The sequence below is a fragment of the Monodelphis domestica genome, chromosome 1, assembly GCF_027887165.1.
Source record: "Monodelphis domestica isolate mMonDom1 chromosome 1, mMonDom1.pri, whole genome shotgun sequence".
Classification (NCBI taxonomy): domain Eukaryota; kingdom Metazoa; phylum Chordata; class Mammalia; order Didelphimorphia; family Didelphidae; genus Monodelphis; species Monodelphis domestica.
Genome location: NC_077227.1, coordinates 476,532,284 through 476,555,283, shown reverse-complemented (window position 1 = coordinate 476,555,283; position 23,000 = coordinate 476,532,284). Strand labels below are relative to the sequence as shown.

General features: G+C 39.3%; 1 protein-coding gene across 1 annotated transcript; it reads right to left on the bottom strand.

The window, feature by feature from the left end:
• Window positions 1-1,410: 1,410 nt before the first annotated feature.
• Window positions 1,411-16,692, bottom strand: LOC100022070 (ficolin-2-like). The gene is made up of 9 exons (XM_007475384.2): window positions 16,570-16,692; window positions 15,537-15,641; window positions 15,103-15,156; window positions 12,533-12,568; window positions 11,273-11,308; window positions 8,954-9,081; window positions 6,668-6,797; window positions 5,934-6,068; window positions 1,411-3,948 (listed from the first exon to the last, which is right to left on the bottom strand). The coding sequence occupies exons 1-9, from the start codon at window positions 16,649-16,651 to the stop codon at window positions 3,701-3,703; spliced, it is 954 nt and encodes a 317-aa protein (XP_007475446.1). The 5' UTR covers window positions 16,652-16,692; the 3' UTR covers window positions 1,411-3,700.
• Window positions 16,693-23,000: the final 6,308 nt, after the last annotated feature.

The following is a 23,000-nucleotide window of genomic DNA, read 5'->3' as shown; positions in this document are numbered from 1 at the left end:
GAGGCAGGAGCAGGAGCCGGGGCCTGGGAGACTTTGGTCAAAAAGGTCAGGAGGAGCGAGCTGAATCAGAAACAGCTTTTTGAGGGGGGCCGAAAAGCCTTGGCAGGAGAAACATGGCTTAAAAATTTATCTAGGCTATCTTAAAAATAAAATTGAGAAGTTCTTGTACGACTTATGGTTGCTATTAACTGTAAAATTAAATTATATATCTAATACTAAAATATTATATTTTATGAGGTTTATTAAGGATTATTAGAAATCAAGGATACAAAATAAAAACCACGTGCCCATGGCTAATTAGCCCATTTAAAAATCCCCACACTTAGCTTACCACGCTACTTGTTACAACATTGCAAAGGAAGAGAAGAGAGCATGGGAGGTGTTACTGCCAGTTAAATACCAATTGTGATGTTGCCAAGGACTCAGGTGAGATTATAGGGAATTCTGGGAAATACCAAGGACTTCTGGGGATTGAAGTCTAGGGTTCAAAATCTCCATTTTTATTCCTCTTAGTCTTTTCTAATAGAACAATAAGATAAAGGGACATAATACCTCTTCAACTCAACATCTACTACCTTCATCAGATTCTCTACTCAGAACTGAAACAAAAGAAACTTAAGACAAAATATCTTCCTACAAGAAGGATTGTAATCCATGCAATATAATGGATCATATTGTTTATCCTTTGTTTTAAAGAAGACAATGCTATCACAGGGTGATTTCTGGGAGCCATCAAACCATAACACCTTGATAGAGTCACGCTATAGCTGAGGTAGCTGGTAGCTGAGGTGAACACAGAGTGGCTCTTGGCAAGATGTGATTGCCCACCCAGTCCCCCTTTTACATGACCTCTTTCATCAATGCCCCTTACCTATGAATTGACATGATTATTATTCTCCCTAGTCTCAAAAGAAATAATGCAAGAGCAAAACACCTGTACCCTAATTCTCTAAAACATCACCAAAATATCAGACCCTTAAACCCAATCCCAAAAAGACTATCATGGGTTAACTTTTACTTAGGTACATAATTCCCAGCAAAACTGCAGCTAGAGGCCAAGTCCAGAACTTCCCCACTTACAGAAACCTATTCTCATGAAGCAAGCACACAAATCAATCATAGAGACCCAAACGATAAATACAAGTACATCAAGCTTCAGTATGCCTCAGTGACTCAATTACATATATCAGTAACTCCAAAACTCCCCAGAAGCCACTAGTCTAAATTTGAATGATGTTCCCAGTACCCCTCAGCCTCAATGATATGATTGTTGAATTATCTTTTAAGAACTACTGATTAATTATTCCATTTTATTAAAAGCAATAAGTAATTTTCCTTGATTGTTTGTAAGCTCAAAACTTCTCACAGGGTAATGAGAAAATCAAGCCACCTGTGATGAAATCATTTATCTTGTGTGCAAACTTTATTCTGTCTTTAATTACAATACAAAAATATAGAATGTTAATCAAGTGATTTGTTAAAAGTTAATGTATCACTTTTTCAATTATCTCTCTTTGATTTTGTATATCTGCATGCCATGAAAATGGGTATAAAAATAAAATCCAAGCCTGGGAGTGGCGGAGCAGCTGTCAGATGCAAAGCAATCCCATGGCTGTTATGATTGGGCTGTCTTCCATTTATTATTTATTTTGACTGATCGTTCACCACCTGTCGGGAACCCTGGAGTTGCGAGAGAGGCTGGACCCCATCCGCAGCAGGTGATGTCTTAACTTTTGTGGGAAATGGATTTAAGTAAGGCAGAGATGGTTACCCTCAATCTGGGTTAGCCCAATTGTGAGAGGATTTTTCCAGAATGTGACTTCTCTGCATGCTACAGCTTCTTGGAGCTACAGGTGAGAACTGGGACAAAGGTAGATGAGCCATCATGAAAAGGGCTCTATTGTCCCTCATACCAGAAGTGTTAGTCCTTCCTGAATGCCCATATACCCCATAATACATACATAATAGTGGAATATATAGGAATTAATTGAAGGAACTGGAGATGTTTAGAAGAGAAGGTTTGGGGGGACATGATAGATGTCTTCTAGTATTTGAAAGGCTGTCAAATTAAAGAGGCATTTGATTTGTTTTGCTTTGTCCCAGATGAAGACCTTGAAGTAGTGAGTAGAAGCTGTAGAGAGACAGAGTTCAGCTTAATATAAGGGAAAACTTCCTAATGAGAGTTAATAAAAAATGAAATGACATAATCCATCAATCAGCATTTATTAATGTCCCTTCCAGACATAGGGCTAAGCTGGAGATACCAAAAGAGGCTAAAGATAGTGCTTGTCTTCAAGGAGTTTTATGGTAATGGTCTACTGGTAACAGTCACAGCTAATCATTATATTAAAGGCAGGTAGGTGGTGTGGTGGATAGAGTTGTGGGCCAGGAGTCAGGAAAACCCAAGTTCAAATCTGACCCCAGGCACTAGCTATGTGACTCTGGGCAAATCACTTTACCCTGTTTGCCTCAGTTCCTTATATGTAAAATGAGCTGGAGAAGGAAATGGCAAACCACTCAAGTATCTTTGCCAAGAAAACCCCAGATGGGGATAGGAAGAGTTGGACATGATTGAAACAACTGAATTACAACAAAGCATTTCTATATTCCCTACTATGTGCCAAGTGCTTTACAAATATTATCTCATTTAATCCTTACAATAACCCTGGGAGGCAGGTGCTATAGATGAGGAAACTGAAGTTAAGTGACTTGTCTAGGGTACCACAGCTAGTGAATGTCTAAGGCTAGATTTGAGCTAAGTCTTCCTGACCCCAGGCCTAGTGCTTTTTCTACTTTACTACCTTGTCACTTGATAATAAATCCTTATTACTGGAGGTCTAAATTGTATGAACACTTTTTTGGGGTACTGTAAACGAGATGAAAAATTTCCTTTTATGGTATGTTTAATGCAAGATGACTATTGAGGCTCCTTTATGCTAAAATTCTAATTCTACTAGGCAGGAAAGAAATATACAGACTATAGTAATATAACATGAAAGTAGATGATTAAGCTAAAGTCAAAATGAGGTTAGGATTTTATTTGGTAGGCAATGTGAAGGCATTTTAGGTTTTTGAGTAGGAGGGGAGGAATGGGAAAGTAATAAATATTTATGTAGTATCTACTATGTGCCCAGGCATTGTGATAAGTGCTTTTACAAATATTATCTCATTTGATCCTCACAGTAGCCCTGTAAGTTTATTATGATTATTACAGTTGAGAAAACTAAAGCAAAGAGAGGTTAAATGACTTGCCCAAGGCCACATAACCACAAAGTAGCAAAAGCCAGTGCCCTACCAGCTGCCTCTGGAGAATGACATCAGACATGATCAGAGATATGCTTCTGATGGGGCTTTGTGGATATTGGAGAATAGTGGAACAAGGTAACCAGTTGAGAAGTTATTGTGATGATACAGATATAAGATGATTAAAGCCTGTCCTGGGATAATGGTAATAGGAATAGAATTAAGAGGATGGTGGGGAGAGGAATTGAATAGAAGGCATTATTAAGCCATTTCTATAATTTCAGAATTTGTATAGAATTATCTCTAAATTCCCTCCCTCCCAAAAGAACAATAATATCTTTGCTCCCTCTTGCCTTTATTCATACTATGGCTGGGAACCAGAGAAACAATTCCTTTGTAGCTTTTTCCTCTAATAGCTGGATTCTGAATCTTTTCAGTAGCTGCAGAATAGATAGCACTAGACAGGTCTAAATTTCATTTCAGATATTTTGTAAGAATATTTGTGCCCTTTGCCATGAAACCAGTTGATGCCATCAGCATAACTTGAATGATTTCCCTGGAGATAGAGTCCATTGAGATTGGAATGATGGCAGTCTCCATACCACCAAGCACCCTTGTATTCCTGGGCACAGTTGCTGTTCCAGGCATCATTGTCTCTGTCCTTGGTGGTGAATGGCTTGTTTCTGTGATAGCTCAGTGAGTCCCCTGCAGGAGATTAGGGTAAAACTAAAACTTAGTTGTCCAGTTCTGTCCACCCCCATGATTTCCCCAAAATACACAAACACACAAACATACAAACACACACACACACACACAGAGAAATGAAATAAAATGAGATGGTGAGGATGATTTAGACCTGGAAGAGACATCAGAGACTATCCAGTCCAAACTCCTCATTTTCAGCTAAGGAAATTGAGGCTCAGAATAGTTATGGGCCTGTACAAGGTTGCACAGATCACAAGTTACAGAGATGGGGAGAGAGCACTAGAAGTTGCGAATATGAAGAGGTACCAGATCTGATTCTTGAAAAAAGATTAAAAAGACAGGGATGAGGAGCAAGTGCAATCCAGGCATAAAGGGAAGCTTGAGTTAATATAAAGAAGTGAGAGTTGATATACTGAATTCAGGGGTCAGCAATGCAGTTTGACTGCAAAGTAAGGTATATGATAGGCTAATGTGAAATAAGGAAGTTGGAGGCAGATTGTAAAGGACCTTAAATGTCAGACCAGATTAGGACAAGTCATTTCAATTCTTTGGGTCTCAGTGGCCTTTTCTGTAAAGTTGTAAGAATAGATGATCTCTCTATGGTTTGATCCTATTGTTCCATGAATGAAGATTCAGACCCACTTCTAGGGTTCTTTGGTTAGTCCATTGCTAATCTCCCTACTTCTTCTAATATTGGAGTACATCTATAAGGTTTTCCTTAGCTTCAGGTCTGCTAAGAAATGGTTAGTGTGAAATCTCTCATTTAAACCACAGTACACTATACTGACATGAAGGTCTTCAATAAATGCTTTGGGTGCTAAAGACTGGGTATTGTTATGTTTAAAATTAATATATCTACCAGTTATTATTTTCCATAAAGTTTATTAATAATCACTTGAGATAGAAAAGGTAGATAAGCATAGATTTAAATCTCAACCTTACTTTAAGTTCTCAGACCACGTCTCTATTCTATTGGCATCTTTTCTCTCTCCCTCACCTCACCCTTCCAGTCAGTTGTCCTTGCCAAAAAGACCCAGGTATGCTCCACCCACTTTCTTTTATTGACTTTCAGGGGTGCAACTGTGGTATGTGAGGAATGTTGATCAATCAGTCTGCCCTCCAGGAGGGGGTGGGGGGATGAACTTCCCTCAGTACAGTATAAAATAAAGCCAATCAATTATTTTTGCTTCAAAAAAAAGATTCTCCCTTCAGGGTACACCTTTCTTTAACCAACTCTTTTTTTTTAAATCCTTACCTTCCATCTTGGAATCAATACTGTGTATTGGCTCTAAGGCAGAAGTGGTAAGGGCTAGGCAATGGGGGTCAAGTGACTTGCCCAGGGTCACACAGCTGGGAAGTGTCTGAGGCCAGATTTGAACCTAGTATGTCCCATCTCTAGGGCTGGTTCTCAATCCACTGAGCTACCCAGTTGCCCCCATAACCAATTCTTTCTAGCATATGTATTGTCTAATCATCATCTCTCCTAGGTGTTCCTGTTCTTAGGGATGGACTAATTTTAAGTTTTGTGTTACCATTTCCACATAATTATCTCATAGAATGCCTCATATAGACAGTGAGGCCATCACATTCTATGGGGAAGACACAAAATTCTATAGTCACCTGATTTTCATAGATCATAGGATCACATACCATTGGGATATCTTAGGTATGATCTCATGCAATCCCCTCTTCTTGTAGATGGTGTAACAGAGACTTGAGAAGTCAAAGGACTTGTCCAAGGTCAGTGATGGAGCAAGTATCAGAACCTAGGGAGAGTCTCTCTCTTGGGCTCTCTCAGAGAGTATCCAAGGGGTTTGTATCCTTGTGATTGTGGGGGAGATTGTGCCTAAGTCAGAGATTGTAGGGAGGTAGGAAGGATTGTGGAAAAGTAATGCTTTTCTTAAAGGATAGGTTTTTGTGGGGATATTGGAATACATGACTTCATCCCTTCCTTAGTGCCTGTCACAAACAGAAAAATGACTTACCTGCATTCCCATCCATGAATTTTCCCAAAATCAATGTATAGTTTTCTTTCTCTCCTTGGACCTGAAATGATGCATACTTGGCAAAGAATTTATTTAAGTCAAAGTCTTGGAGGTCAATTCGGAGTTCATTGCTTCCTGTTTAGAAAGGATGTGAAATTGTGTTCTGTTAGTCAACTCTTCCTTCTAGACTTCAGACTGCACTGTCTTTGGGGCTTGAAGTTTCAGCCTGGCTGCTTTCATTTGTTACAGTTCTACTTTATTCACTTCCCACTGACAGGGCTGATTGGACCTTTTCTCCCACCCTCATGGCTCTTGTGACAAGTTGAACCTATATTGTTTCCAGATTTATTCCATAAACATAGTCTGTGCCTTTTCCTAACCTTTTTACCCTGTATCCCAGTTTCACTTATATTAGAAAATCTGTATGAGGGGAAAAATTCATAGAAACAAAATCTGGCATATAGTAGATAATAAAGTGTTTGTTGGATTGAATTGATTGAATTGAACTGAATTGACTAGGGATTCTTTTGAACCAAAGGAGTGATTCTTTAGTGATAGTATTCAAGTCTCTATGGCAAATAGGTAAGAAGATGCTTTTGGGCATGGGGATATTTTCTAGTGTTCTTCACTTTATACCATGTAGGGACCACTCTACTCTGTGTGTGTCCTATATCTATGGAAAAGAACCCTTTGTCTAGACCCAGGGGTTTATAGTTGAGACAATAAGTTTTTACTATGAGTTGTCAGATAGTGGAGGTTGTCATTGCCCATCCAGAATTCCCCTAATTGACTGCCAAAGCCTTTCTTGTATGCAGTCCAGTCCCGGAAGAAATCCACAGACCCATCAACGCGTCTCTGAAAAACCTATGGTGGAAAAAGAGGAGGGAACAAAGGTGGATATATTTAGTCTGGAAAAGAGAAGACTTTGAAGAGACGTAGTATTTGTTTTCAAGTTCCTGAAGAGCTATTATATGGATGAAGCATTAGGCCTGCTGTATATCATCCCAGAGCATAATACGTAGAAGGCACAGAAATGGAGATTTTTGCCTCAGTCAAATGTAGCCTGCCTTTGGGAGCAGAGGGACTTGGGAAGGGGATAACTTGACTATATAGTGGGAAGGAGAAAAGACTCAAGAAACAGCTAAGTCAGAAGAAAGGCATCAAGAATTGAGATGGTAACAAGTAGCATGGTGAAAGATATAAGTTTTGAGAGTCTATCAAAAAATCTAGGAGTGACCCTATGTGGTGATGCATCAGAATCCAGAAGGGCAGCTCAGGGGATCCATAGCTCTGAGTGATGAAAATCAATACAAGGGACAAGACCTATGGGACCATGGCAAGAACCTCATCTGCTTCCTTGCAAAACTGCTTTCCCCTTTTTAATTAGCTAGATCTGTGAGCATTTGTTCCACATTTGTGGCTTTCAGTGTAGGTCTTATTTACCCACCATAAAACCCTGTTGGCCAGCAGAAATGCAAAGTTGGGTGCAGATGTTCTTGAAGACTTACAAATAGGGAGAAAATAATAGAAGAAGTGCTCTTGACTTCAAGGAGATAGAATGTTGGGTGGGCAATTGTTGGACTTAGAACTATTAGGGTAAAAGTGGGGGAGAAAACTGCTAGACCATGCAAATCTGACATACAAATTCAGTATTTAGATAATCCTAGAAATAAATTAGGAATCTGTGAAGGTGGCAGGCTGTCAGGAGTGAAGCATGAGTAAGAGTTCTTTCCCTTCTTGGAGGGCTGAATTTGAAAAGAAGTACCCTCTCCCTTGAGGGAGGAGAGAACTAGGAGAAAGTTAGGCTTACACAGAAAAGGTGGGGGTGTGTGGAATTTTCCCCTCTCTTAGTACATGGGCAACTTAGCCTGCTTTGCTGGGTATTGATACTTGCGGCCTATAATATCTAACAAAAAGAGTACAATAATTTAGTGGATTGCCTTGGGAGACAATGAGTTCCCCCTCATTGCAGGACTTCAGGCAAATGTTGAATGTCTACTTGTCTGGGAAATGGTTGAAGGAATTTCTCTTCAGATGTTGTCTGGAGTAAACGAAATCTGAGATCCTTTCTGATTCCATGATTCTGTTATTATTCTTGGAAGAATGATATCCTCCCAGGGTCCTCTGGTTAACAGGCTCAGATAGTCAGCCAATATAGTCAGAAGACCTCTCCATCTTGAATGCTCTCTCATTAAATATTAGGCAATTTTTTTCTTGTTTTAGTTTCAGATTGGTTTTTCTGAGAAGAGAAGACTAAGGACAAGACATAATAACTGCTTTCAAACCCATGATGGTTATTATAAAGAACTCACTGATCAACTATTCTCCATCTCAAATGAAGACATAGGAGGCAAAATTCTAATGCTAAGGAAGTCAGGTAAAGTGCAAAGGAGAGAGAACTGGTTCCAAAGAGAACTGGTGCTAGATACTGAAATAGACAATAGTGTTTAACTATGGATCCCCTTCCCTAGAGATTCAGAAATACTTCAGAGATACCTTATTAGAAGGAAAGGGAAATGGATTACTGCAGAGGTGTGAGATGTAGTGCCCATAACCATATGTAAACCATAACATTCCCTACTGTGACTCCAAACAGATTAAGCTATAATTGGGAAATATTTAACAAAAATAAATAAAAACACAACAAACTATTGATAATGTTAACATGTAATTTTCAAAAGTCAATATGTGGCTGTTGATATGCAGTTTAGAGTCCCCTGTTTCTATTTGAATTTTACCCCATTGGATGACAGAAACAGTGAAGGTTTCTGGGTATCTCTGGGTTCTAGATTCTTCCTAGTCAGGAAGATTAGTGAGAGAAAAGATGCCCTGAGTGGGCTTCTCATAAAGTGTGATTAACTATGGTGTGTTACCTTCCTCCACAGAACTGTAGAATGTCAGAGCTAGAAAGAACCTTAGAGAATATTTAGCTTAACTCATTTTAAAGATGGAGAAACAGAGGTATAGAAAAAGGAAGCAATTGGGCCTGGTTCAGCCTGCCACTGGAGGTGTTCACTCACAGTCCATCCTCCACCATCAGTGTCCATGTCACACAACACAGTCATGGGAGTGCAGTCATAGGGATAGATGGTGTACCAGCCACTCAGGATCTTCCCCTGGTCTAGCAGCTCCTTGCATGTCTTGGCTCCTGGGTTGAGGGAAATGCCAAATGATGAAGGAGGTAAATATGACTCAGGATAAAAATACCTACATGAAACAAGGTATACCCAAGACTCACTCCATTTTTGCTTTCTACTCTCTCCCTACTGGTCTGGTCAGTTCTCATGGCTTTAGTGACTATGCAGTTGACTCCCAAATTTATATTATCAACCTTAATCTTTCCCTTGGCCTCCAGTCTTCTCTAAATGACTGACTTTCACTGGCAGTTCCAAAATATGTCCACATCAGAACTCACCGTATTCCTTCTGAAAACTGGGGAGCTTTTCAATTCTTTTCAACTTTTCTAATTTGATCGACAGGACCATCATTTCCAACTCCTAACTTCTCTGCTTATAATCAATCGCCAAGTATTGTCAATTTTGTCTCCTCAACACCTCTAAAATTAATCTCTTGTAGAAATGTAATGATCTGGGACAATTCTGAAAGACATGATGGAGAATATTTCCCATCTCCAGAGAAAGAACTATTGGAATCAGATGGATGTGGATCAAAGCATATTGAGTGCAGCTGGATAGCTCAGTAGATTGAGAGCCAGGCCTAGAGATAGGAGGTCCTAGGTTCAAATCTGGCCTCAGACACTTCTTAGCTGTGTGATCCCGGGCAAGTCACTTAACCCCTATTGTCTAGCCCTTACCACTCTTCTGTCTTAGAACCAATATGTAGTATTGATTCTAAGGCAGAAGATAAGGGTTTAAAAAAAGGCATACTATCTTTTACATTAGTATATTTATGGTTTTATTTTGGGGTTTTGGTTATATATGAGTGTACTCTTATAATAGTCACCACTATGGAAATGTGTTTTGCATGATAATAAAAATAAAATTAAAAAATCCCCCAATTCATCTCTTCTTTACTCATACAGGCACCACCATAGTTGAGTCCCTCATTATTTCTGACCTAACCAACTGAAACAGCCTCCTAACTGGCCTCCCTCACCTTTCCAATCCATCCTCCATGCAGCTGAAAAATCCACTTTCTTAATGCAAGGTCTAACTATCTCTCCCACGATCAAAAACCTTCAGGGACCCCTTAATGATCATAGAAAAAAAAAAGAAAATTCCTTAGTCTGGTATGAAAGTCCCTCTATATTATGACTCAAACCTACCTTTATTTCTCTAGCCAAACTGACCCACTAGTTGTTCCCTGTGCTCCTCCTTCTGTGCATTTAGACTTTCTCATGCCTGGAGCACACTCCCTTTACATCTTTGTTGCAATCTTTCTCTATTAAGATTCAGCCACCTCCTTTATGAAGCCTTCCCTTATCTCCATCTCTTTTGTCTGTTTTTGCTCTCCTCTAAATGAATGTGATCTCTAAACTCAAGTTTTTTTTTAATACAAATCTGTTTTCATCTTTCTTTTTGTTCCTATTAGGGTTTAACTCATATCATACTTAGGCTTGTTGTGATTCTCTTACTAGAGTATAAGTATCTTCAGGGCCTGGCCTGTGGGTTTTTGTTTTGTTTTGTTTTGTTTTAACCTGAAGAGTGGCCATATGGCAAAATGCATAGAGATCTGGCATGAATTAGGCAGACCTAGGTTCTGCCTGATATATCTTGGCTCTGCGATACTAGGCAAATGTCTTAGTTCTCTAATCAGTTCTTTAAGATTATAAATCAAAGCAAAGGTGATAAGCTGCATTATGAGAGGAATTTCCTCATCCAGGAATTCATGATATCAATAAAATCACAAGTCCAAATCCTGACCAAAACCAAATTGTTCCCCTGGTGGCAGCTACCTTATTCAGATATAGTGTCCAAGACAGAATAATCAGTTTTGGAATTTTTGTCTTATAAACCTGAACCTACAAAGTGAAGGTGAAAGTCATTTCACTTGTCCTCTCTCCCTTAGGTGTTCTATAGGCTGATGGAACCCTGTAGCCCCTTTCTAGATATAGATATCACAGAGTGCCTTTCTCCCGTGGGTATTGCCCTGAGAGCTGCAGCCCCATCCTTGGTGGGTCCATTCCTGTAGGATTGTAGATTTTGACCTAGAAGGGAAGATAAAGGGCTACCTAATTCAACCTCTTTTTTCCACAGATGGAGAAACAACCATAATTAAATGATCTGAGTGTCAGATTTGGGTTTTGTGTTCAGGTTCTCTGATTCTTAAGTTGGTGATACCTCTCAGCTATTTATCCTGCCACCCAAGGCTATGCTTACCATTATGACACAGGATGCTGTCCAGATCCTTTGCACCTGGAGATAAAAAGGAAAAATGGAGCAAAGTTAAGAAGACCAAATATGAGCTACGGGGCATTAGAACCAGGATGTGAGACATGAGGCCCAGAGTCTATGTTAGCTCCTTTGATTTTACTCTGACTATATATATCTGCTGCAATAAATAGAGGAGATTATTGTTTCTTCCTCTTGGCCTCATCTCTCCGGGTTTCTCTACTCCTCCATCCTTCCTCAACCTCTCAAATTAAACAGAGACTAATGCTGTCCAGAGAAATCTCTGACCTGACCCCAATAAAAAGCTAATTCTCTCAAACATTTCATCCTGTCTAAACTCTGCATCACCTTCTGAAATTTCTTTCTTTTTAAACCCTTACACACATACATACACACATACCACCACCACCACCACCATCATCGTCATCAACATCAGTTCTAAAACAGAAGAAGGGCGAGGGCTAGGCAATTAGGATTAAGTGACTTTTCTAGGGTCACAATGCTAGGAAGCACCTGAGGTCAAACTTGAACCCAAGTCCTCCCGATTCTTTTATCTGCTGTGTTGCCTGGCTGCCCTTCTCCCCTTTATCCCTCTTTTAATAAGGTCATTTTCCCCTAAAGATTAGTATACTTTCTGGATACATGGGCCCAGTCTCTGAACCTGGGATCATATTATCCTAAAGAGCCCGTCATTAGAGGAGCAACTTAATTATGTTGCCTTTGACCTTCCATTTCAGTTATTCTCTCCTTTTCTTTCAAGAACTTTAAAAGTACTAGGGAATAGCTGGCCAGGGGTAAGGAGTGTTGGGGAGGGAAAGGAAGAAAATAAACATTTATATAGCATCTACTACATGCAAGGCACTGTGCTAAGCACCCTGAAAATATTATCTCATCTGTTCCTCACAACACCCTTGGAGGACAGTTGCTGTTATTACCCTCATTTTACAGTTAGGCAAACTGAGGCACACAGAGTTAACCTCTAAGGGACTTTCTCAAGGTCACACAGATTGGAAGTGTCTGAGACTGGATTGGCACTTAGATCTTCTTAACTCCAGGCTTAGTGTACTATCAACCATACCATCTAGCTCTTATGCCACAAAGGCAGAATTGCAGCATACAGGCAGGAGAGCCCTGTATCCTAGGACCTACAGAGAAAGGACCCTCTCAATCTAAGTGTTTTCTTCTCCTTACACACTCTTACACAGCTCTCTAAACTTGCCATGGGAAATTTTTGGGGAAAATTCTTACCAAGGGAAAATGGCATTCCTGGATCTCCTTTGTTTCCTGAAAGAAAGAAATCAATTTTAGTTCTTGGCTGCTCTGAAGAGGTCTTTCTCTACTTGTTGTTCTGGGAATTTATTTTCTTGATGCTGATTATGACCAGTAAGAGTTTCCAACTATGTACTTCCTGGAGTCTGTCCAGTTATGTAATTGGTGATAATGAAGTATAATCAAACCTAATAATCCAGGGATCGTTAAACTGGCATTAAGCTAGGAGAATGAGCTCCTTCCTCTTTTGCCCTTGGCATTTTGGTCAATCAGGTATTGGCTATACCTGTAGACTTATTCCCTGGGGCTGCATAAAGGGTAGAGCAGTACTTCATATAAAGGAGAGATATGGAAAGATCATTTGGAGCTGAGTCTGAGTTCTCAAGTTAAAACCAGGCCCAGAAAGTAGCCTTGGCCTAGATCCCAGTGACATCAAGAGTTTGAGACCCAAACCTGGCTCTGGCTCACTTCATTGGGAGACTTTGGGCAAATATATCGGTTAATTGTACATTGCCTAGGATACTGGGAATAGGTAAGGACATTTTGTGCTTTTTTCTATCCATTTATGTGTGGGTATTCCTCCTTTAGACACTTGCATTGCTGATTGAAAGGTAGTATGAGACTTTGAATAGGAAAAAACATCAAGAAATCAAGCAGAAACAACAAAGCACTTATCTAAGGCAAAGACAACCTCAGTGCATTGTTTCTCAGATGCTTACTTGTTTGTGATCAATGTGAGAACTTTAGAGCTAAAACTTGGAGAATTCTTTGCAATTACTGGGCAAATGTAGAGACTAGGGTTATGTGTGGATATGAATTATCCTGTAGAGATGAGATTATGAAATGTAGTGGTTAATCACCATAAATTTGAATGAGGTCTTTCACTGAGAGTATTCAGCTTTTGAAACAATCAGTCAGTTAATCAGCATTTATTAAGTGCCCACTATGTGTCAGGCATTGTGTTATTGCTAGGTATACAGAGAAAGGCAAAAATCAGTCCTCATTCTCAAGAAGCTCACAATCAAATGGGAAAAGACAGCGTGCAAACAACCTTATACAAATAAGTTATATAGAGGATAAACAGTAAAAAATTAAAAGAGAGTAGGTACTAGAATTAAAAGGGGCTTAGAAAGGCTCCTTTTAGAAGATGGCATTTTATTTGGGACTTGAAGGAGGCCAGAAGGCAGAGGAGGGAGAACACTCCAGGCATGAGGGACAGTTAGTCAAAAAATGCTCAGTCAAAAGACACAATGTCTGGTTTGTGGAAAAAGGTCAGTGTCATTGAATAAAAAAAAAAAAACTGTGTGTGTGTGCGTGTGTTAGGATGTAAGGTATAAGAAGACTGGAAGGGTAGTGGTGGTGGTGTCTAGGTTATGGTGGGCTTTGAATGCCAAACTGAGGAGTTTTTATTTGATCCTACAAGGAGGCACTGGAATTTATTGAGAGGAAAGATGACATGGTTGTATCATTTCCTCTTTAACTTTCATTATAAAGTTGTAGATTCATTTGCAGAGAAAAAAATCTCCAGAGATTGAGTTGGAAACTCTTGGAGGAGAGGCTAAGTTGGTATTTGGTACCATGACATGATGGTTGGTGTAATGTGGATCAGTGGTGATAAACTCAAGGAATGGGGCGACTAATCTGTATAAAAGGCTCTCTGTGGGTCACATATTGAACTAGTTTTAATATGTAATATTAAATATTTGACTGTATTTTTATTTATTGGGCTAAATATTTCCCAATTGCATTTTAATCTGATTTGGGCTGTGATTTGTGTGTTGTAGGCTGTATGTTTGACATTTCTGCTGAAGATCATGAGAACTGTTATGTAGCTCCAGGAAAAACTTTGACTTTTTAAAATCTCCATACTATCCTTTCTTGAGACCAGAATCTCTTTTGTACCTGGAACTCTTCTTTCCTTCTGTGATCTGAGTTTTTACAGCTGATCTTCAAATTCTTTTACAGTTCTACCATTTAATGAAGAGGAATCTAGCAATGTCTTGATGTACCAGTAGGTGTCACACTCTCATACAATGTCTACTCTCCTCTACCAATCTGAGGTTAGAAACTTTAGATTCTGAGAAACAAATCAGTTCCCTACTTTTTCAAGAATGGGGATTTGAAAAAATGTAAAACAAGTTGCCATATCTGTACTTCCTTTAAAAATGTCTCTCTTTCTAGATCCAGAAAAAGCAGGTAACAGCTCACTCTGGGTAAAGAGCAAAATAAATTTTCCTCTTGACTATCAGATTTTCCTCTTTCAGTGTGTGTGTGTGTGTGTGTGTGTGTGTGTGTGTGTGTGTGTGTGTGTGTGTGTGTATGTGTGTGTATGTGTGTGTATACACCTACCCACCACCCACCCACACAAATTGGCTGCCCCTTCACATTCCAAGGTACTTTGTCAGCAGTTAGTCCAGTGTCTTACACAAATAAGGCACTTAGAAAATGGGTTTTGAATTGAAATAGTACTATTACTATTAATACTGAGAACTGGGGAGCCTCCGTCATTAGCAGTATATCAAAGATGCTGAAGCATTACCCATTCTTACCTTTGCTTCCCATTGGGCCAGCTTTGCCTGGGATCCCTGGAGGACCCTTCTGTCCTGCGAGCACAAGGATGAAAGCTTAGGTCCTTTTAGGATAGAGATGAATCATCTGACTGTCTCTTAGGTAATGCGTGAAATGGTAGCCTTAGCTTTTCTGGATCCAAGGAAGACCAAGGCTGCTTACTCTTAGCCTAGTTTGAGTCCAAGAACAAGAATGGGAATGTGAATGGACCTAAGAGAGTGCTGCAGAAGTGAGCTTATTGGGCTCTCATGGGGTAGGGGGAAGAAGAGGGACATTGAGAATGATCTCTCAAGCTCCTTTATCATCTCTTCCTTTTTTCTCCTTTTCACTTCTACTCCCTCCCCTTCCTCCCAGCCCCCCCCCCCCTTTTCTTCTCTTCTTCCCTGGGAAAGGCTTTCCCAAGGCAACCACATACCTCTTTCCCCAGCTTCTCCTTTGGGCCCTGGGGTTCCAGGACCCCCTGAGCATCCTTGGATTATAAGGACCTTCCCTGAAGATTCCAGATCTGTCACTTTCACCTCTGAAATATGAATTGAAGGCCTAGGCTCAGGCTGAGAGTCCCAAGAAGCTGCTGCCTCCTCCTTCAGGTATTAGAGACAGCAAAACGTAATTCTCAGCCTCAAGTCATCACATTGCATATCTGTCTCCAGCAGGCAAACTGTGTAAATATTTGATTCAGGGAAATAATGCTACTATAAAAAGTTATTATTTTGTTTAAATTAAAAAAATGTTGAACAATAATTACCTGAATCAAAATTGAGAGGAAGGGAAAACATTGATTGAATTTCATTGTAACTGCAAACTTTAGAAAATGTACTTATTGGAACCTTTCCACTTAGCAAATACTTATAAAAGACTTCTATATTCACAGTCCTAATACTAGGAAACAGATAAAATATAGCAAGTATTAGAGTTGACAAATGAGTGTAAGCAAAATCCTCTTTGATGAAATTGCTTATCATTCAGTGATACACCTGTATGTACAAGTGAGCTTCCTTTTTACAATAAAAAGTTGTGTACATAAGGGATTATATCATATGTACACAAAGGAAACCCATTATTAAAAAGATCCTATTCAGAATCCATTTATAAAGTTGGGGGGGTTGGTCCTTTCATAAAAATAATTGAGGAGGAGGACAGGATGTTTCTATCCAAAGAGTTTGGGTTTTTGTGGATCGAGAGTTCTTACCTGACCTCAGCAGCTACCAGCTAAGACCCCATGGGATTCTTCAGATCCACTAATATCCTTACTGCCCCTGGGCTTTCAGGGCTGGTAAGCCAAGGGAGATCCCTGGGACATGGGAGAAATCTAACTGCAACTGCCACATGAAGAGGAGACAAAGACTTGTTGGCCATTCTCTATGGCTCTTCCTGAAGGATAGTTGTCTTTGGAAATTAAATAACTATAATCATAACATAAAATAATATAAATAATTATCCTTGCTTACCTGGGCATGAGTTTTCAGCTTGGCACAGAGTAGTGAAGACCCAGAAGAGTCCTACAAGGGTCTGATGAGCTGACATCTTCATGTCTATGGGTCCTCTTGGGTATCCAATGCTCTTTTCTATGTCAGGAGTTCTAATAGTTTCAGAGCACAAGGAGGAACTCCTCCCTAATTTCTTAGCTCTGCCCACTTGCCAATTGGTGTTCCTGCCCTGCCTATCTAGCTCCAGGGGCCATTTGGATAAAAGACCCTTCAAAGTTATCAGCCCTTGGACTAGTACTTGGACAGCTCGGCTATCAAGGGTTGATGGCAGCTGGCTTGTGTTAAAGTGAGTGGACTTTTAGATCCAGTGAGATAAAGGAGTAAGACATCTGGGAAGTGGAGAAGAGAAAGCCTTGTTCTTTCTGTATCCCCTCTCCTGTTTTCTAGCTCTCAGCCAATATGTTTAGTATATCTCTGTTTTCCAATGGATGCAATGCCTTTTACTAGTCAAGGACTTTTCCTTCAAATTGGTATGGTTGATATAGGTGGGGAGGATAAAGAAACTCCATTCTCCCTTTCCTGTAGGAGTTTCTTCCATAGATGGCTCCCTGTTTTCATTCTTTCCCATTCTTTAACTACTGGATGGTTTGTTGTCAGATGCCATGATAAATGTGGGGTGAAGAGAGAGAAACCCCCTCCTCCCCTCTCACTCCACATCCACAATGAGCCTTGACTTCCTTGAGTACTTCAGAATTTAGCAATTTGCAAATCCACCCCTCCTCAACCCAATATAGCCAATTTATTTTCTCAGCTAGTCCAGTTGTTTTCTTTTTGTCTCAATCGGAGAGATAGTCATGATTTGTAAAGAGTCAGTGCAAAGACACATATTACAGTTACTTTAATAGTTTGTGATTATATTTTGGGCCTACTATGACTGAATCAATGAGGGGCGATGGGAAGGAAACTCCTTCCCATATATATTATATAAAAACCTGATATAGGCATATATGCATGTATATACAGAATAAATACAAAATAAATCAATGCCATTTGGGAAGGGAAACAACAGCAATTGCAGGATTCAGGAAAACCTTCATACAGTAAGTAGTGTTTGAACTGTCTCTTGAAGGAAGTAAGAGATTCAGCAAGGCAGAGATGAAAAGAGTGTATTTCTGGAATGACAGATGGCCAGTGAAAAGGCAAGGAGATAGGAAGTTGTATGGAGGGAATATTGTGCTTGGAGATCTGGGGAATGTTATTTGTGAGAAATTATAAGAAGTCCACTTTGGCTGGATCATAGAGTGTGGGGATGGGAATAATATATGATGAGGCTGGAATGGTAGTTTGAGATGAGTATATCAAGGGCTTTGAAAGTCAAATAGAAGAATTTATAGTTTATGTTAGAGACACTGGGTAGCTGTGGTGGTAGCAACATTTTATTTTATGCAGGCATGGGCATTATGGTTAAATGCATCTTTTTTAAGTGGGGGAAGAGTGTTATGGAAAAATGGGAGCCTTGGATGATGTGATGGTTAGAAATAATTTTATTTCCCAGTGGCAAAAGCATTGATTAAGATATATAGGGAACTCTCTTCATTAAATAAAGTGAAAGTGCCTATTAATCTATGGGATTTGTATAAGACATTTTTGAGGAAGTCTATGTCAGAAACATCCCCTGGCTCTTATTAATTAAAAAAGAGTTTATCACTTTCATTTTTTCAAGTAACAAGTATTATATTATATGCTCCTTCTATTCCCTCACTCCCAAATGAGCAAAAACATACAAAAAACAAATCTGAAAAATAAATCCCTCAATACATCTCTCCATGATCAACCAAAGTAAATTCCCATATTACTAGCTCTTATAACTTAACAGGAAAAGTTGGATTGTCAATAAAAGGAGGATAAAAGTAAAATTTCTTTATGAATCAGGCAGCTAGAGGAAGAGGTAAATAAGTTTTTAATCTTTAAAAAGCTATCTTCAAAGCAGAGGACCATTTAACAAATTTGTTGATTACCCAGATGAAGTAATCAATGTATTTTTTTACTTAAACATTTTTGTAATACTTTATTTTCCCTTTAATTTCATTGTAAAAATAATTTTAAATATCTGTTTTGTTTTTAAACTTTGAATCCTGAATTCTCTCCCTAGCTCCTTGCTGAGACTGTAAGAAATCTGACATCAGATTGTTTTTTAGACTAGTTATTATCAGTTCACAGTTCCACCAACAGTATATTAGTGCCCAAAATTTTCCCTTCTCCTCTTCCAATATTTATCATTTTTCTTTTTGGTCATCGTAGGCAATTTGATTGATGTGAGGCCATATCTCAGAGTTTTTTCATTTGCATTTCTTTAATCAAGAGTGATTGGAGGGGGCAGCTAGGTGGCTTAGTGTATAGCCAGGCCTAGAGAAGTAAGTCCTGGGTTCAAATCTGGTCTCAGATGCTTCCTAGCTATGTGACCCTCAGCAAGTAACTTACCCCCTATTGCCTAGATTTTACTGATTTTCTGCCTTGGAACCAATATATAATATTGATTCTAAGATGGAAGGAAAGAGGTTTTTAAAAATAGAGATTTGGAGCAATTTTTCGTATGACTATAGATAGTTTTCATTTCTTCATTGGAGAACAGCTTGTTCCTATCCTTTACCACTTATCAGCTGAGGAATGATTTGTATTCTTATAAATTTGACACAGTTCTCAATATATTTGAGAAATGAGGTCTTTGTCAGAGACACGTACTATAAAAATTTTTCCCCAGTTTATTTTTTAAACCCTTACTTTCCGTCTTGGAATCAATACCGTGTATTAGTTCCAAGGTAGAAGAGTAGGTAAGGGCTAGGCAATGGGGGTCAAGTGATTTGCCCAGGGTCACACAGCTAGGAAGTGTCTGAAGCCAGATTTGAACCTACGTCCTCCCATCTCTAGGCCTGGTTCTCAATCCATGAGTCACTCAGCTGCCCCCTTTCCCAGGTTTTGTTTCCCTTCTGATTTTGGTTGCACTGGTCCTGTTTACCTCTTATAATATTCTCTATGTCTTGTTTGGTCATTAATTTGAAGGGGTCAGTGTTAATGGAGACAGGGATTAATGGGCAACAAGTGGAAAGCATGTTGCCTCATATAGACTTTGAAGAATGCCTTGAGCTGTGTAGAATTTGAGACTACTAAAGAGGTAATAAGATGAAAGATCATCAAAAATGAGAATTAGAGTAGGTAGTTAAAATACCTCAACAACAATCTCTTTGCTGTACCCTATTATTAGTCCTTATATTATTGCTTCCTTGAGAGTGACTTCCAGAATTGGGGATTAAGATGGTCCATAGGCTTTTAATATAAAGGACCTCTGGTGGTTGCAATACAAATTAAATGAATCCCTAGAATACTGGCTAGTGAGATTGTGGTCAATGAATTATCCTTTGTCCCTTTTCAGGTGAATAAAATGGAATAGTATGTGCTCTTCACCCATTAAAGATGAATGTTTTGTAGAGCCATATCTCTGATGGAAGACTAAGGAAAAGGGTACAATTTTTTGAAAGAGATAAGCATGGAGATTTGATTTATGCTTTCTCCTCATGATCCCTGCTTATTATGACCAGCCAACTTCAGTTATCATTAGATTCTGTACATCCTCACCTGAATTGTTTAGGGCCAAAACATGAACCTTAACCACCAGATCACTAGGACTGAAATATAGCAACTAGTGAAGCTTAAGTGGGAGACAGGGACAGTCATAAGACTGTTCCCCTAAAAATTCATTCTGGAAATGATGAGAGGCAGAATGATACCTGCTGCCATATTGGATAAGCAGAGTATAATAATAATCTTTTTGTGAAAGGAACTTCAGGCATAGTAAGGAGCATAAGAAGATAATTGGTCATCAGCCTGTGAGTGTATTAGTAAACTTATACATCAGGGACAAGGGTAGTAAAGATCCTAATGCTCTATCAAAATTTAGGACATCTCTGAAGGCCTTTAATCTTAAGTCTTAGGTCCCCCATGTCTTTCTTCATTTTTTGTTTCATGTTTTCTTCCATGAAAGTTTCCTTATCCATCATTCCCACATGGAAGGGAGGATCCAGGTTAGAAGTCTGCGTGGAATCATGGATGTTTAGAATGAAGAGCCCTGGGTCCACATTCACCTCTCTGACACAGTAGAATTCCCAAATCCTCTGCTGGGGAAGAGATGAAATAGGGAGGAAAAATAGCAGGTTAGGCAGAGCTACTCCAAGACATCAAAGTAGTATCAGGGTTTGTGTCCAACATTCAACTCCATTATTATCATCTAACTTTCTAGATGCTAATCCACTCCAAGATGTTTGCACACACCTTTCCAATCAATCCAAAAACATGTAGTGAGTGTGTCCAGATATTGTCCTGGGTCCTCATTACTTCTACCAATCAGGATTTGGTTCTAGCCTTGATATTTCTCTAAATAGGATATAAACATCCTTGTGTGTCACTTTCCCTACACCCCCTTCCCCAGGAGGAGAGCTACTTGACTATAATCTGAAGTGCTTTCCTCTGTGGGGAGGGGAAATGTGTTTTTCAACTTTAGAGAAATATAAGTCTGGAAAATTGTATAGACTCAGAAAGTAAAAACCTTCTAGAGAAGGAAGGAGAGTTATTTTGTTTATTGTCCCAGGGATGACTCTTTGTTAGATGAATAAATCCTGTAGTATATTAAATGCTTTGTTAGCCTGAATGCTGGCTTGAGAGTTGACAGTCCTTTCTTCTTTTCATGGAGACCTAAACATCTGACTAACTCTGATGTTCTCAGGGGAAAGGCAGGAGCCAAATCAATACTCAGTTAAAAAACCCCCAAGACCAAACCTGGTCCATATAAATCTAGAACTTCCAATATGAACTTTTGGTTAGACATACAAACACTACTTCTGTTACTTCCCTGCCATATAGCTATATCTATATATACACACACATATCCTGATAATATATTTACATACTCCACTACACATAAATCCATCCATCCAAACACAATACATATATAAACTGTTATGATAGGATTTTTGAGTAAGGGAAACACAAGAGGAAAAACATATAAAAATCTACTTTATTGTTTTGGAAGAGAAAGGAATACGGACTTAGAGATTTACTTATGCTTATTCTTATTTAAAAAACTAACTATGCAATCATACCTAGGTTTGCACTTTTCAGTTTTTGCACAGTTTCGCAAATTGCAAACCTTTCCATCCTTTATCACGGTACTAAAACAACACATAAACAGAGCCTAAACAAACACGCATGCATGCAAGCACTCAAACATACACACCTCACACGTCTACACTCTCTTTAGGGAAGCCTCTATTTCAATTCTCTCTATTGCTTGTGGCCATCTCAATTGTGTAGAAATATAAGCTCCCAGAAAGGAATTTTGAATTTAGAGATACCACACTGGCCCAATGGGAGGTATTTATGGTAATGGTAGACAATTGAAAATCCTAAAGTTAGGAAGGGCTGATAACCCTTGAAAAAAGGTCCCTATGCCCTGTCTCTTTGGAGAAGATCCAGATGATGGGGGAAGACTCTATGTGGGCATTACCCTACCCTAGTGAACATCTGGTAGTTATTTCTCATGTTGCAGTTTTAGGCTTGACACATACCATTGTCATTGATTGGTTACCATATTCTATTCCATTAGAACTGTCTTTCTAGTCCTCAGTATCCCTGGGACCTCTGCCTACCCTCCATACCCCACCCCCCAATAAGGGGAGAAATGCAAATAATTCTTCTACACTAGGGATATGGGAAAGTTCTCACCTAGACCAGAGAATGTTTCTGGGGGTCCTTTTTTTTTTTTGCTGAAGTGAGTTTTACATTGAATAATCCTGTTATTGGTGATTGGAACATCTTCTCAGGTACTTTTCACTAGACTGTCTCCTCTTCTTCTGTAAGCTTTTTAAGGGCAGTGGTGTATTTTGTTCAGTGACCTTGCCTGGTCCTATGGATAGGGACAGAGATTGCAACTTGGGTTCCTTAAGAACAGGAAGGTAAAAGATGGGCCCCTACCCTTCTTATCTTTCCCACTATTAGTGATACTGAGAGGGGAATGGCAATGGAGCGGGTGAGTAAAATCTATGTCAGTAGAGTTAGCTTTCTGCTGTATATGTTGGTCTTGGCTACTGTTGCCATTTTCTGATAGGAAGAAATGGATACTGGGAGATGGGAAGGGGTGACGCTGAATTATAGGTGATGGAGGAGGATATTGGGGATAAGGGAATACTGTTGGGAACTAAGAGTTAGAGAATCAAGGTAGAGGAGAGTGTTGGAAAGTGAGAGATGGAAAGATAACACTGGTTGAGGGATGGAAGAGTAACATTGTGAGTAAAGGATGGAGAGGGGATGTAGGAGGTAGTGATACAGGATAAGGATGAAAGGGAGTCATTTCTCTTCTTTGTTCATATTTCTCATCTTCTATATCCATAGAGAAAGGAAAA